Below are 15,342 nucleotides of genomic sequence, written 5' to 3'. Positions count from 1 at the left end.
ATTTCAAACCATATAATTTTGGGCCATCAATGTGTCCATTTCATGAGACACTTGAAATATGTTAGAGGTCAATATGCTTTGTTTGAACTAGACATATGCTTATATATTGTATCTATGGTTGAGTATATATAATAAACTTTATAGCTAACAAAATACTCCAAAATCAGGACTTCAACTCATAATAAGATTAAACTAAGATGTTGGTACTTTTGAGTGGTATTATTTCTATTGGTTGTTATATTTTATTCTTTGATATTGAGAATAAAAAAAATTGAATGATATATAATTCATTATTTCTTGAAAACTACAATTCGTATTATATACATACTATATTATTCAACAATAAATTAAATGAATATCTTTGTGTCCAAATCTGGTTAATATATACACACTCACATATATATAAATATAGTTTCATACAAAATCGGCGAACTTTATGGTAAAGTTAATTATTTATTTTGAATTAAATGTATAAAAAAATAATGACACCATGCACTTTATATTATAATTTAAACCAAACTTAATTTGGAAGCAATTTGACTGGAAACTTTAGTCAATTTTTGAATAGAAAAATCTTGAATTAAACTGTCAATTTGATAGCTTTTATAAACTTTTCGAATATTAAAAAAATGTAAAAAGTTCAACCCTCGGATTGTTTAGATTAACCTAAAGTAATTCACATACGTACATAATTCAACTACTTAGTTTTAATTTAATAATATCTAACATAAATGATTAGGATTCGTAGTTTAATATAGTGTAATTAATTGAACCTAATATTACAAACATTGAATTACAAATTTAGTATCTCCAACACATGTAATTATTTTAAGATTACAAATTTAGTCTATCAAAATGGGAGTGATTTTTAGGATTATGAAAATATTGTTAACACTAATAAATATTATAAAAATTCCATTGGAAATATATGTTAACGCTAATAAATATTATATCATCTGATGATTTCCAAGGCCATGTGAAATAATGACCTTAAAATTTGAGAAATTGACAAAATTTTAATGGCCATAGAATTCAATTTGGAATAGGCCATAACTAGAACTTGTATGAAAAGGAAAAAGTTACATTATTAATTATATATCAACTACTATTCATTTACTCATACCAATTATTTTATAGATCGGTACTCGAAGTTTCTAGGCCTACTACTGTTGTCTTTTATGTTCGTGTTTGGAATAGTTTGAATCATTGATTTAATTCTCTATTAGGAATGGTTGATGTTCTTCTATTTGATTTCATTTTTGTGAGAGTCAATCTCTTGACGTCAAGAGTTTAATCTCTCTTTTGGGTTTGTGGTAAAGTTTTTAGACACGGTTTCATTGTTTAAAGTTGTTGGTTTATGATGTTTCTAACGTTTGTTTTAATTTGTAATAATGAGGTTGAGTAGCGAAACCATTTATTCTTTGACTAACATCTTAATTGGACTATTTGAACGGTTGTGTTTTTGTAGATTGCCATTTTAGTGCAGGTATCTTCTCATTAGATATCTCGATGAGTTATAAAATTTGACTAATCTTGTCATTTTAGTACAAACAAGAGGTACAAGGAGGAATCAATGGCGTGGAGTGGAATTTAAGAAATAAGGATGAACATGTCAAATTCAATTTGATCTTCTTAATTTGAATTTCATACTTAATTCTAACAACACAACAAACTATCATTTTGTCAAGCTAATTAATTTGTCAGATATTAATTCAATTTGTCACGACGTTAATAATGCTAACTAATGCAATTTTCAAAGTTAATAAATATTAGTTAAGTAAGGATAACAGTTCACATTCATACAATAACAATTAGAATATGTATGAATTTAATTTTAAGAGTTGTTTTTAAACATAATAAAATGAATCAAAATATGTATAAATATAACGAAAACAATTTTTTTTTTCTATTAACGAAATATTGTATAGAATTGAGGTTATATAATTTGGGTGTGTGGATTGCATAAAATGATTGCCACATTTATAGATTGCACCAATAATAAAGGCTACATAGAGCTACATGAGGAGGTGTCATTACAAATAAATACATATGAAGAAGAGTACTATCCTATCCACCATCAAAATCAGGTAATATAAATAAATAAAGAAGAAGGCTTTCCTTTCCTTTCCTTTGGTTTCCCACATGACTTCTCAAAATTAAATTAGATGTGTTGTCATAGGCATTAGTTTAATTAAATAAATAAATAAATAATGGGTCCCTAAGCCGAATGCTTTTCTAACCCCTTCCCCCAAAATTCAATTAGAAAAAAAAAAAGAAAAAGCAATTATTCATGCCATGTCATGTGCATCATTGTCCACATCATCATCCCATCCCATTCCATGTATCCATACGAGTGACTCAAGAAACAGCCACGTAATCATATGGGAAGGAGGCAGAAATCGATTACGACAAATTACAGCCCAACAACCCACGTGCCCTGTCATTATCGGTCAATAAATTTCCTCTTCCGGTGCAATTACATATTTATATATATATATATATGTTACTTATGAGTATGGACGTTTTTTACCGATCATCACTTAGCTCTTCTGACATTTGTATGTATTTAAGATTTTATTGTTTTTAGATATATATAGATAGATAAACAAAAACTTTTGTTGATAGTTTATGTTATCGAACTACTTATATGCACCGACGGATTTAGTATAGGTATAGGGGGCTTAAGTCCCCTCAATTTTATTGTCTTTATATAATATGTATAAACAAAACCAATTAATATTTAAAATTTATAGACAATTGAGTGGTAATGAAGCTAGTTAGCCATCTTTCCAACTAGAGTTCAAGTTTTAATTATGTATATTTTTCCAGATTTTTGTTTTTTCTCTAAGTTACAACTCGAAGCCCCGTGTTAATAAATTTTCTGGATTTTCCGCTGCTTATATGATTTGAAATTTTGTTAATGTTTCTCTTTTTTAGAATTCTGATATGTTTTGTTTAGTGTGTGTATAGACATATTTATGGAAAGTTTGCAAAAATAGCAAAAAAAATTTAATGATAATAGAGTTCATGTTCACTTATATTTTTAAAATTGTAATAATAACAAATTTAAAAGCAGATTACTGTCATTAATTGACTTTAATAATAAAGACTTTTGCAAAAATAACAAAAAAAATTCTGATAATAGAGCTCATGTCACACAATTTTCTAAATTTGTAAAAATAGCAAATTTAAAAGTGATGACCCTCTGATAGCTGTATGAGAGTCATATGATAATCTTGTGATTATCGTATGATAGTTGTCTAATATAACTAATTTTGTTATATTCGTAATATAAAAAAAATTGGTATCATAAATTGTTTTTTTCTTTTCCTAAATGTTTTGATAAAAATTTTTTGTTAATTGATGACGTTAAATGTAATTAGTGGAGGATTGAGTAGAAACTTGTTAGAGAAATGTAAAAATGGTTAATTTAGTGTAAGAAAAGGAAGATTAATGAATGAGAAGAAGGCAGGTGTAGTGGGAAGTTATAAATTGGTACAATGAATTGCATTATTGTGTTCAAACTTGAATGTACAACTGTTGATAATTGGAGTGGAGAGCAGAGCAGCAGTAGATATGATTTTTCTTTTGACTTTTCATCACTCTCACATTAATTCATATGAATGCATCTTATTATATTATCATAATTTCATTTTTATATATACACACACATTTCCAATCTGCCCATCTAACCATCTTATTATAAAATTTTAATTTTCTTTTCGAATTTTAGTATTTGGCTAGTTGGAATGAAAACATCAATCACATCTCAAAATTAATTGATAATAAAATAGATCATAAGGTATCCTCGAGTTCAACCAACATTCAAGGTTTAAATACAAATTTTTAAGACAACATATGGAAAGAAAAAATAAGCAGAAACAGAGGATTATGTTAAAAGGAATAAAAGTTAACGATAGATTTCAATTATAAATGGGAAGTTCTTCAAGCATTAGCAAGACGAAGTCAGTAATGGATTTTGATAAAAATCTATCCATGTTTATTAAAGTTTATTATTGGTAGAGTATGAAAATAAACTAGAGAAAAACTAAAAAGAAAAATTTGTGATAATTAAAATCTTTAATTTGTGTGGAAAGGTAGTTAGATTTAGGGATAGTTGCAAATTTAGCCATTAAATTCAAATTAATTAAGTATATAGCACAATTTTAAAAAAATTGCAAATATTGGTCAATCACTGATATACTATATGAAGTCTATCAGCGATATAAGTCTATCAGTGATAATTTTGCTATATTTGCAATTTTTTTAAAATGTTGCTATATCTTTAATTATTATTGCTAAAATAGTCGTGCGTTGAAATTTCCGTTAGATTTATTATTAAAATGATTGGAAAGTGGGTCAAATATGAATTTGGAAGCCCAATGAATAATTGAACTTAGGTTTCGACTCAATTGAATGAGAAAGTAAAGGGCCTGTTGGGGTTTTGGAGCCCAATAATGTAGTAAGACTTGGTGTTAGGAACTACATCTATGGATGACTTGGTGTCACAATTCATTGAAAGATTCCATTGATCCAAAAAACACGTTAAGTGGGACGAATAATAAAGCTAATATGGACTTAGTTCAACTAACATTGATGTGTAGACTACGAATAGTTTGAATCTCTAACTCTAATTGTTATATTTTTTCTCTTAAAATAAATTAAGTGGGACAACCTGATAATTAGTATGTATAATTTTCGGCTACATTATATTAGCACTATGTATGTATATGTCATTGAAATACTTAAAGTCTAATATAATGTCTATTTTCTATTCATCACTTTCTTCTATGTTAGACGAGAATATCATGGTAGAAAAAAATCATTTTAAATGATAAAACTGCTAAGAATATTTGTAAATATAACATATTTGTTTAGGAGGGATGAAAATCATTATATTCTAAAGATTTAACGTGAAAGCAAACACATATTAAAAATTCAAAGAGTTAATATGTGTATTTTTTAATAAAATAAAGTAGACATGTTATGAAAAAGTTTGGGATAGTTTTCAAATATAATAATGTAATAAAAACTAACAAAAATATTTACGAATATAGTAAAATATCAAAACACTAATTAATATATATTGGTAAATTTGTATTAGAAAATTTAAAAATAAAATGAAAAAGAAAAGAAATAATTAAAATAAACAATTGTATTGGAAAATATGAGAATTGCTAAAGTTATGGACACTCCAAATAATAGAAAATTACAAATTGGAATTAAAATTGTGGAATAATCTTGATAAAATGATTCGATCGATATGTTTTTATGCATCTAACGAATTTTCCAAAAGAAATAGCCGTTGACTATTTTTTTCGAAAAAAAAAATATTAAATCGTATAAAAGTCTACGCTTTATATATATATAACAAATATATATTAGTATAAGTAGAGAGTAGAGATAAAAGAGTCAACGCAAGAGCATCTGTATATACTAAGAACTAAGAAGTTTCAATTTAAATTCTTTTCTTCAATTTGTGCTAATAAAAAGAAGAATGAATGTGGAAAATTTGAACCATAGATATCTGGATCTTTAGCACACATACACGTCAATTGATCTAAGCTTTTATTATAAAGCTATTTTGGTAGTCCGTAAAATACTAATGTCGTACTTCTAGGTACACCGATGTATTAACTTTTTTCATAAAAAAAGTTCTTTCTTTATTACCAATTTGGCCATAGACTTGGAGAATCACATTCATATATTCTCCCTACACTTTTTCAAATGTATTGATCCCAAAGTGATCTATTCCCCAATAAAAGATCTCCAACATTTCATTTTCCCAACCTGATCAACGACTCAACTTGACCTTGTATAAACTCAAGTCTCACGTAACAAAAGTATATGATTTTACATAAACTAACAAACAAAATATTACACTTAATTTGATTCATAAGATTTGAGATTCGTATCAAACTAATCTTTATAAGTAAATTTCAAAACTAAACAACTAAGTCTTCATTAAAAATTCTCTGTCATGCTCCTCGTTTACCGTTTTTTCCCATTTCTTTCTCGATTCACTCTCATATTACTATCTCTATAGAGACATTTGAAAATAATAATCAAACTTTAAACCCTTACAAAAGTTTCTTCAATAATGAAAACATGACCATGTTCAATCTATAACTTGAAAACAAAGAAAACAATCTATTTCACTTTCCCAAGAAATGAAAAAACGTGTTGAACTCCAAAAATCAAACTAGACCAAGTTCATTCTCTTCCCTTCCAAACTCATTTATCTCCCCCTTTTCCTAATGGTATAATATAAAATCTCAAACCCTAAAGTACAGCACCACCATTTCCATCCCTAACCAGAACAGCTTAAAGCAGCTTTCTGTAAAAGGGTTTGGTTTTTCCCCTACCCTTATTTTTTGAAAAGTAAAAGTTGGGGTTACCCTAATTTATAATTTGAGCCATGGCTGAGAAAAAGATGATGAAGAGCCATAGCCATAGGCATAAGCTTAGTTCGAAGTGTGCTGCTTTGATAAAGCAACAAAGAGGCAGAATTTACCTCCTCCGCCGCTGTGCAACCATCTTGCTTTGTTCCTATATTCATGGAGATCATGACTAAAACACAACCACCAACAAAACAAAACCCACTTTTTCTTTCTTTCTTTTTAATTCCCTCAAACTTTATCTTATATTTTTTTATTCACGTTTTTTTCTGCAAGTTTCAAAAACCACGACAGTTGCAATTATAACATCAAACTTTCAATTCTAAAAAGTTAAGAGTTAAAGTTGGAACCTTAAACGGATATAATTGTAGTGCATGAACAACAATTGTATAAGTTTGAGGAGTCAATTTTTTTTTCTTCGGTTGGGATATCTAAATTTTACAAACTCAAACTTTAGGGATGAAAGTTTGAGCATTTAATAGCAACTACCGTCATGGGGTTGACTTTTTGTCGTAATTTGTCAAAATTTCTTTACTTAAAAAAAAATAGTAAATAGGGACTTTCACACACTCATTTGATAGGTTTGTTAAGATTGATTTTTCTAAGTGCTTAAAATATATTTTTCATTTAAAAATATTTTTTTTGAAGTACTTAAAAAATTGATCCGTGCATGCATGTCTCTACTCGAGTTTAATTGAGTGGTAATTTTGTGGTTTGGTTTCATGGGGGAAAATGTAAAAGGGAGAGGCTATTGTTAGAGCCTCCATTAGGTTTTTTTGTGACCAAATTGGTGATGATCATCATGTGATATGTTGTTTCCAATGAGGTTTCATTATGTAGAGTACTTGAAGGAGATTGATGAAGGATTATATTATTTGAGAGACCTTTCATTTTTTAACCCAGAAACCATTTACCCTAAAGACTACTTTGGCCCTGGAGATGTGCAAATTAAAACTTTGCAAGCCATTGGTGATCGTGTGGATATGAAGAAAGTGCCTTCATGCATCTTTGCTTACTTTAATTATGTGTTTGCTCTTATGTTTGGTGTTGTTTCTCTCTTATCCTCAATAAATTTCCTCTGTATCAATAATAATCATTATGTGTTTGCTTACTTTGTATCAATAACAATTAATATATAGGGTTTTGTTGATTTAACACCCTCAAGCAATCAAAGTTAGAAGTCCTACTTATTTTGCCCACCTTCTTCTTTTTCAAAGCCTCAAACTTTCTACACAGGTCGAGCCTCCTGTGGTTGAGGCATCGGACTTGGGAGATTTGTTGTCTCGTGTTCATATTGTTTGTCACTCGTTGTATGCTCATCCTTGAAAATTTTGATATGTACAAATGCTCAGACAAACACGTTTTCTTTTCCATATACAGTGTCAAGTACTTATGACAAACTTGAATAAAGAAAAACACACATAATATAATCTTCATGTGTATTTTTAACCTTCAACTTCCAGTTTTGGAGGAAAGAGATTACTTGCAAGATAAGAGAGAAACTGCACACTCTTACGAAAACACATATCCTTAAGTTGGAGAGTTTTAAAGATTGTAGAGTCTATAACCAACCTACTTCAAAGTTCTAATGAAGTCGCAATGACGTATTTGTAACATAGTTGACTGAATCCTTAGGTTCTATTGACAAGAATTTATATATTTAATTTCAACTAACAAATACGTCCACTTAGCAGAAGAAAAATACTTTTATTTTATTAGAGAGAATATTAAAAAGAAAACAAATCAAATTTGCTTCCTTTTCTCAAGCATGAAATGATAAACATAAATTATCATGGTAACATCATACAACAAATTCACATATTCAAAATTGGGATGGTGTTGTGTGATGTGGTAGGTCAAACTGAATTTCATATGTGTTAGGGGATATGATTTGTCCAATCTTAAAAGGTTGAATTGATAGAGATATTTACACATATAGTTTGATAAAGGAAAAGAGAGACGTGTATGTTTATGCGTCACGCAAATAAGCGATGTGTTCCCATTCGGATTTGCAGCAGTTGGTGGCTTTCCATATCCGAATCCTTTCCCATTGCGCTCCTCCCCGCCATTTTCTTCCCTTCTCTCCACTCCCACAATCATGCCAATCTTTGTTGCAACCATCGCCTCTGTCTCTGCTCATTCCTTTCTCTCACTCCTTGCTTCCACTTCTGATGCTTCTTCAACCTCCTCCTCCTCCTCCTCCTTCATTTTACCACTCAAATCCCCCTCTAAACGCTCTTCCATTTTCCCCTCCAGAGTCTCCCTCTCCGGAAAACCTGACCCCATTGCCGGAGTTCTAGACACCTCCCCGGAATCCGTTCGACGTGCTCGGGTGAGTCACGTTCTTCTTCCCTTCTATCTATGTTGTTAACAACAGACTGGTCTGTTGTTAATTAGTTTTGAGATGCATGTTATCTAATATACCATACCAGCGTAAACGGGTATTTGATCTAATAAAAAAGAAATTGTTATCTACCAAAAGAGTCGCCATATCAGGGGCAAGTTAAGAAGTACACATTGGAAAAATCAAGGAAAATCTTGTCTTTTGTTGCCAATTGGTTTTTGATATGGAACCAACTTGTTATTAAAAATTCTCAGGTTTATGCGTCATAGATTTTAATGGACATTTTACTGTTGGACAAGTATAGGGTGGTGGGAGCGAGGAGGAATTGACATATCTTAGTTACAATTACAACTAAGTGAGAACTAGCACAATGCTTTTAGAGGAAATTGTAAAGCACCATCATGCTGTGTTATTATGGAAGGCTAGATAGAAGCTCGTCAGCCTATAAAAATTGGCTTCTTATCTCAAAAAATGGTGTACCGAACCTGAGGAGAATAGCTCTACATAAGGGATTTGAGTGATACAATTCATTTTATGAAAAATAATATAACAAACCTAAGATGTGTGACAAAATAATATATGCAAGAAATTACTAATATACTTACTTTGCTATTACAAACACAAGGAAATATTAAAGGAATGGTAGGATAAGAGAAGTGCTGCATTCCATAAATCATTGAAGTTTGTTCTTCGTAGATTGAGTTGCCAAGATCCAGCAGTGATCGAAAATGCAGCATTATAGTTAAAAAACTTTTGTAGTGATATTGGGCATGTTTAATTAGGAACTTGCTAGAACGAATTGAGCATTTCCCATGAAAAGTTTATGCTTAGCCTGAGTTTCTATTACTTTCGTATAACTCTTGTAATCTAATACTTGGTTTCTGCAAAGAAGTAGAGATCTGCTGATTGGAAGGCAGCGAGGGAATACCTTGATAGTGGATTTATCTATGAGGGTAGGATTGAAGGTTCAAATGCTGGAGGTTTACTTGTGCGATTTTATTCTCTTGTTGGGTTTCTTCCATTCCCTCAATTGAGCCCGTCTCATTCTTGTAAAGGTACAAGTTTTCTTAATGCTATACTTTAAATTTTGTCATAAAGTTGCCTTGACAACATATCTCATATTTTACTTTTATCTATAGTAGGTCCTGAATTAAGATCAGTAAAAAAATTATGCTTCCCTTTTTACGTGGTCATTTCTTGGGTTAAATTCTATGGAGAGGAAGTCAGCAGTTTACCTAATTATGACTTAAATTTCTTGAGCTAGATGTGTTTCAAACTTTTAACATGCTTCCTCCCTGCGCTTGCCTTCTGAATTTCTTGCAGAACCATACAAGAGTATTCAAGATATTGCAAAAAGCTTAATTGGTTCGCTTATATCAGTAAAGGTAGTTAGCTTCTATGGTTGTTCGTAACTAATCATTTATAGTTCTGAAAACTTCTCTTTAGTTAGCTGAAGACTGGTATACCTCTATATACTTGGTCACTCCCTAGGTTTACTGCTGAAAGAAAATAGGAGACTTGGATATTTGTTTCTTTAATTTCTTGATTTGTTGGATACACCTAAAATACGAAGTTGAATTATAGATGGTTTGATAATGTACACACTCAGTCACATCCCAAACACCAACTTTTGTCTTGGAGGAAGTAAAGTTCTCTACAACCATGAATCTCTTTCGAGGCTTGCTATATATATTGTTTTTCTTTTCTATCTTTCTTTCTTTCTGTCCTTTTTTTTTTTCAAAAAAAAAAGATTATAAGAAACGATCATTGTATTGAACCAAAAGCAAGACAACCTAGGGGTTGGAGAAAGAGGAAACCCTGAACAACAAACTTACAAAAGTGCAGTGCCCACTGTCATTGTCATTATCACTAATAATCATGGAGCAGATGAAGTCACAAAATAGTTTTTATGGTTTTTACACCAGCAAGAGGTTGTCCATTGTACACTATTACATCCGCCGAGGATGATTTCCTTAAACAATTCTCTGATTTTCTCTTTCCAAATAAACTAAGGAGTATCAATTGATGAGATGAGGAATAAATTTTTTTTTATAAAAAAACTAAAGAGTACGTCCGACAGTTCAATTCCATAAGATTCTAGCTTTTCCTTTGAAAAAACTCAAGACATTAAATACTTTCATTTAGCCATACATCCACCCAAACTGGGAGGGAGATAACAAGTTCAAATGGAGAAAATAAAGCTCCACACTTTCTAACCAAAATATAGCAGCAGAGGAAAAATGGTCCACTGATTTCTTATCACTAAAGCAAAGGCAGATGGAAGGAGAAAGACTCCATTGAGGAAACTTTCTCTAAATTCCGTTTTTCGTGTTTGGGCTGCTGTTTAACAAAGACCAAGTGAAGACCTTTACTTTCTTGGGCACTTCAAAGTTGGAAACTTTGTCCACTTCTGGAACACTGAACGTCGGCCTTGGTTTAGTGAGATGGACTAAGGCTGATTTAACAGAGAGCCCTGGACATATCAAGCTTCCACTGACATGACGCCATCAAAGCCCCTCTCAAATTGCACGGACTCAAGTTCACTGCCCATCTTGATAATTCCTTGTCAAACAGTTCTCTACAAATACCTTAGTTCCACGTCTGCTTTGAGCCTTGAGGCAACCCAGCAATTAGCAATAGAAGCCCCCTCTTTAGACCAGAGGCCATAGAAGTCAGTAAAAACAGAGGATAAAGAGATTTTGCCCACCCAAAGAGTCTTCCTAAAAGCATATGTGATGCCTGTTGGCCACCTCAACTGAACAAAATCCTGTAACCACTTTAGAAAATGATCACTCTCCCCAACTGTCTCATTGAAATTTTTAGAGTCCATACTGTCTTCATTGCTTCCTCTGTATCTGTCAAATGTTTTTCTGAAATTCCCCAATCATTACTCGAAATATGAATCAACATCTCCTACTAACAGCTGCAGGAACAGTAATATATTTCTTTGAGCCATCATGGAATGATGAAGTGATTTCTTCAAATCAACCACTTATTTTAATTTATTTTTTTTTCGGTACCAAGAGACTCCCATCTTAAACAGATATTCTTGAGGAATGTTTCTATCAAGAGGTTTTGAAGCATCTCAACAATTAATTGTTTGGAATTGCTTCCACAGCAGTCAATGTAAATGTAGGATATTTCCACGTTTCCTCCAACTTGATTAATGGCTGTCTAAATTATTACCATTGAAGCTAGTTTAATGGTTCTTTATTTTCTGTTGGAGTGACCATGATTAAACTTCAATTTCACTAAACCATAGAAAATCGAAAAGGTTAATCGAGAGAAAATATCTCATTCTGCATAGTGTGCTCTTTGGAAATTGAACTACTGGATGACATACCCTTGCTTATTAGGTTCAGAACCTGTTGTATACAAATTCAGCTGATCCATTTAGGTCCAAAATAAATTTTATCATCATCATGGTCAGTGAAGAAAGTAAAACACATGGATCATGTGGAGGGCAGTGCCATATTTCTTTTATTCATAAAGTGAAACGGAGAAGTTGTAATACAATGGTTTATGATGGAAATTAGGGAAAAATTAGGAGTCTCTTCCATGTGGGTGAGCTAGTTCTTTCATCATTCATATTAACATTTAACCATCTTTGGTTTTGAAATATTTAAGTAAGAATATGTTAAACCCTGCCATTTCTTATTTTCTAGGTAATCCAAGCAGATGAGAAAAACAGGAAATTGATATTTTCAGAGAAGGAAGCTGCGCGGTCAAAGTTTTCTGGGCAAGTGGCTGTGGGGGATGTTTATGAAGGCAAAGTTGGATCTGTGGAGGATTATGGTGCTTTTGTACATCTACGTCTCTCTGATGGTAATATTTTATGTTCTATTAATCTTCTTCCCTGACGCTGATGTATTTAGAAATCAATTACCACTTATTTTCCCAAATTCTGCAGGTCTTTATCATCTTACTGGTCTAGTACATGTATCAGAAGTTTCATGGGATCTAGTTCAGGATGTACGAGACATATTAAGTGAGGGTGACGAAGTGACAGTGAAGGTCATTAATGTTAACAAGCAAGTGTTCTCAGATTCCTTCTTGTTACCGACTAATTTGCTATTTGCACTTTCTAGGAAAAACCTGTTATTTGTAGTATTTTCAATTATTATGTGGTAGATTTACCTCTTTTTTCTATTATTTACTTATTTTGCTTGGGCTTCATGAAATTTGTTAGGTCCAGGGTTTTGGTTATGTTAGCTAGGGAAGTCGATTAGGAAGTAGGTGGAATTGTAGAAAGTGGGAAATTAGAGTCACAAGGATAGCTGAAGATTCTCTTAAATCGCTGCCCCATTTGTTAACAATTATTACTATTATTATGATTATTTTACCAACAATCCCCACTCCATATTAAGAATCAGAGTGCTTCTGAATCTCAATTCTCAATGAAATACAATCGGTTTTACTCTGATTATGCAATTTCTGAATTTAGAAATAGGAGACATTTGAATTGTAATTTTCGCACAAGGTTAGGAAATGGAAAACAAGGAAAATGAGATAGACTTGCTAAATTTATATCATCTCAAACTTTTAGTCCACGACCATTGGCATGCTGAATCTGTCTTATTGGTTTCATGCAGGAATAAGTCTCGGATCACATTGTCGATCAGACAACTCGAGGAAGATCCACTTTTAGAAACATTGGACAAAGTAATACCGCAGGTTTGTAAAACATTATTGTATGCATTTAGTCAACCTTTTCAACTACTCTCATCTCCTAACTGAGCTTTAGCTATATGATGAACATCGTAATTAACAGGAAAGTTCTGCTGAACCTGATTCTTTTGGACCTAAAGGCGACAGCGAAATAATACCCCTCCCTGGACTTGAAACAATAATTGAAGAGCTACTGCAGGAAGAGGGGTATGTTACTATTTTTAGTTTGACATATTGAGGGTCATTTCTGAAAAGCTTTGAAAGTATCACGTGCAGTCTTTAAAGATTACTGATAACAACAATGTATCAGCATCAACAGTACGCATAAATATGCTGTGGCTTGTTCTGAGTACTTGAGGTTTAACTTTTATGCTCTTTGTTATGTCTAAATCAAAAGCTAAGATTCTAGTGATATTTGGGCATGTGCAATTTTATGGACATACCAAATTTCCTTAAGCATGGACGAAGTAATTTCACACATACAAAACGAGGAGATATGACAACCAACTAAAAAGAGCTTTTTAACTTTCTCGCTTACTTTCTCTCCATCGATTACACTTTTTGGGGTTTTAGTCATCGGTGGAGATCATATTATGTGTTTGTGGCATCTCAAGATATCTTGACCCTGAGTCACAATATGATCTTAATTTGGCTAGTTTGAATATCAGTATAGTAGATGTTCGTGTCAATCGACAAGGATTTGAGAAACGGGTGGTTTCACAAGACCTACAGCTTTGGCTATCAAATGTAAGTTGGTTTTATTCCTATGAATATGATGTGGGGTTTCATCATTGGCTTCACTTTTTCTACTCTCATCTCATTGTTACTGTAGGCACCTCCCGTTGAAAAGAAGTTCACTCTCCTTGCTCGTGCCGGGAGGCAGGTAATCATCTCTCCTCACACACACACACACACAAACACATGCAACAGATACTAATCCATCATGTGTGTGAATTTAGGTTCAAGAAATTCAGCTGACAACATCACTCGATCAGGAAGGTATAAAAAGGGCATTGCAGCGTGTGTTGGAACGTGTCCCGTGATTTTGGAAACAAAGTTCGTTTTGTTCGATTTTGTATGAAGCTGTGTGTAAAGATGATGATGCCAATTCAATTGTTTCCAGTAAGTTGTACATTTTGTCTGATCTCTAAATCTATTCTAATGGTAAAAGTAAAAGGTGTTGTAAGCATGAAGGCTCTATCCTTGTATGTACATATTCTTTGTTTCATTGAATTCAAAGAAAATTTCAACTAACCTTTGTTTCTTATATTCTTTACTTTCTATATCTTATTGTTCTCACCATCGCTCATATGACCCTATGTGGTATAGATATTTGAATTCTCGATCTTTGTGTTCAATACATTTTATAAGTTTCAGTTTATATTGTATTATAAAACTTTTGAAATTAATGTTATATTAGAAACTAAATTTAACTGTGTTTAAAAGGTAATCTTGGATATCTTTTTAAATTTATTGATCTAGATTGAAAATTTAAAGGTCAATTAAACATCTATATGAACATTTGTCTAATATTATAGTTAACATTTAAAATTTTTGAATTTGTACATATCTTATGAATGAATGAGAAGATTATAGGTCCTTTTTGTAAGACTAAAATAATTTGACCATTTAATGAGTGACTAAAAGATTATCTGACATTCAAATCTATAATTATTCAAATATTTTAGTGAATTACTTTCTGTCTAAATGTACAAATCTGTAAGAAATCAAATCATCTTGGTTTATTATATGCTTTATTGAGAGAATAATTAACACTTTCTGTACCTAAATAATTATATATAATATAATATATATAAATATATTACAAATCATATATGTAAATTGAGTTAAGCTTTTGTTACACCTAAATAGTTAGGTGCATTTTCTTTTTCTTTCGAAACATTGGAATTGTACAAGCGATCATGAATAGAA

General features: G+C 31.6%; 1 protein-coding gene across 3 annotated transcripts; it reads left to right on the top strand.

Moving 5' to 3' along the window:
* Nucleotides 1-8,341: 8,341 nt before the first annotated feature.
* Nucleotides 8,342-14,686, top strand: LOC101213559 (30S ribosomal protein S1 homolog B). Of its 3 annotated transcripts, none has more exons than XR_004216344.1 (10): nucleotides 8,342-8,730; nucleotides 9,638-9,797; nucleotides 10,066-10,127; nucleotides 12,408-12,567; nucleotides 12,653-12,773; nucleotides 13,335-13,416; nucleotides 13,514-13,617; nucleotides 14,084-14,157; nucleotides 14,243-14,293; nucleotides 14,370-14,686. XR_004216344.1 is itself a non-coding variant. In XM_004152061.3 (10 exons), the coding sequence occupies exons 1-10, from the start codon at nucleotides 8,497-8,499 to the stop codon at nucleotides 14,451-14,453; spliced, it is 1,137 nt and encodes a 378-aa protein (XP_004152109.1). In that variant the 5' UTR covers nucleotides 8,342-8,496; the 3' UTR covers nucleotides 14,454-14,686. The 3 variants fall into 3 exon arrangements, 2 of the variants coding, with proteins under 2 accessions (XP_004152109.1, XP_011653045.1); XM_004152061.3 differs by having other exon boundaries at nucleotides 14,079-14,157; XM_011654743.2 differs by having other exon boundaries at nucleotides 14,067-14,157.
* The last annotated feature ends 656 nt before the right edge of the window (nucleotides 14,687-15,342 follow it).

This window comes from Cucumis sativus, chromosome 4 (assembly GCF_000004075.3).
Source record: "Cucumis sativus cultivar 9930 chromosome 4, Cucumber_9930_V3, whole genome shotgun sequence".
In the NCBI taxonomy this organism is placed as follows: Eukaryota; Viridiplantae; Streptophyta; class Magnoliopsida; order Cucurbitales; family Cucurbitaceae; genus Cucumis; species Cucumis sativus.
Note: the sequence above shows the minus strand (reverse complement) of the source record. Positions and strands in the feature narration are given on the sequence as shown.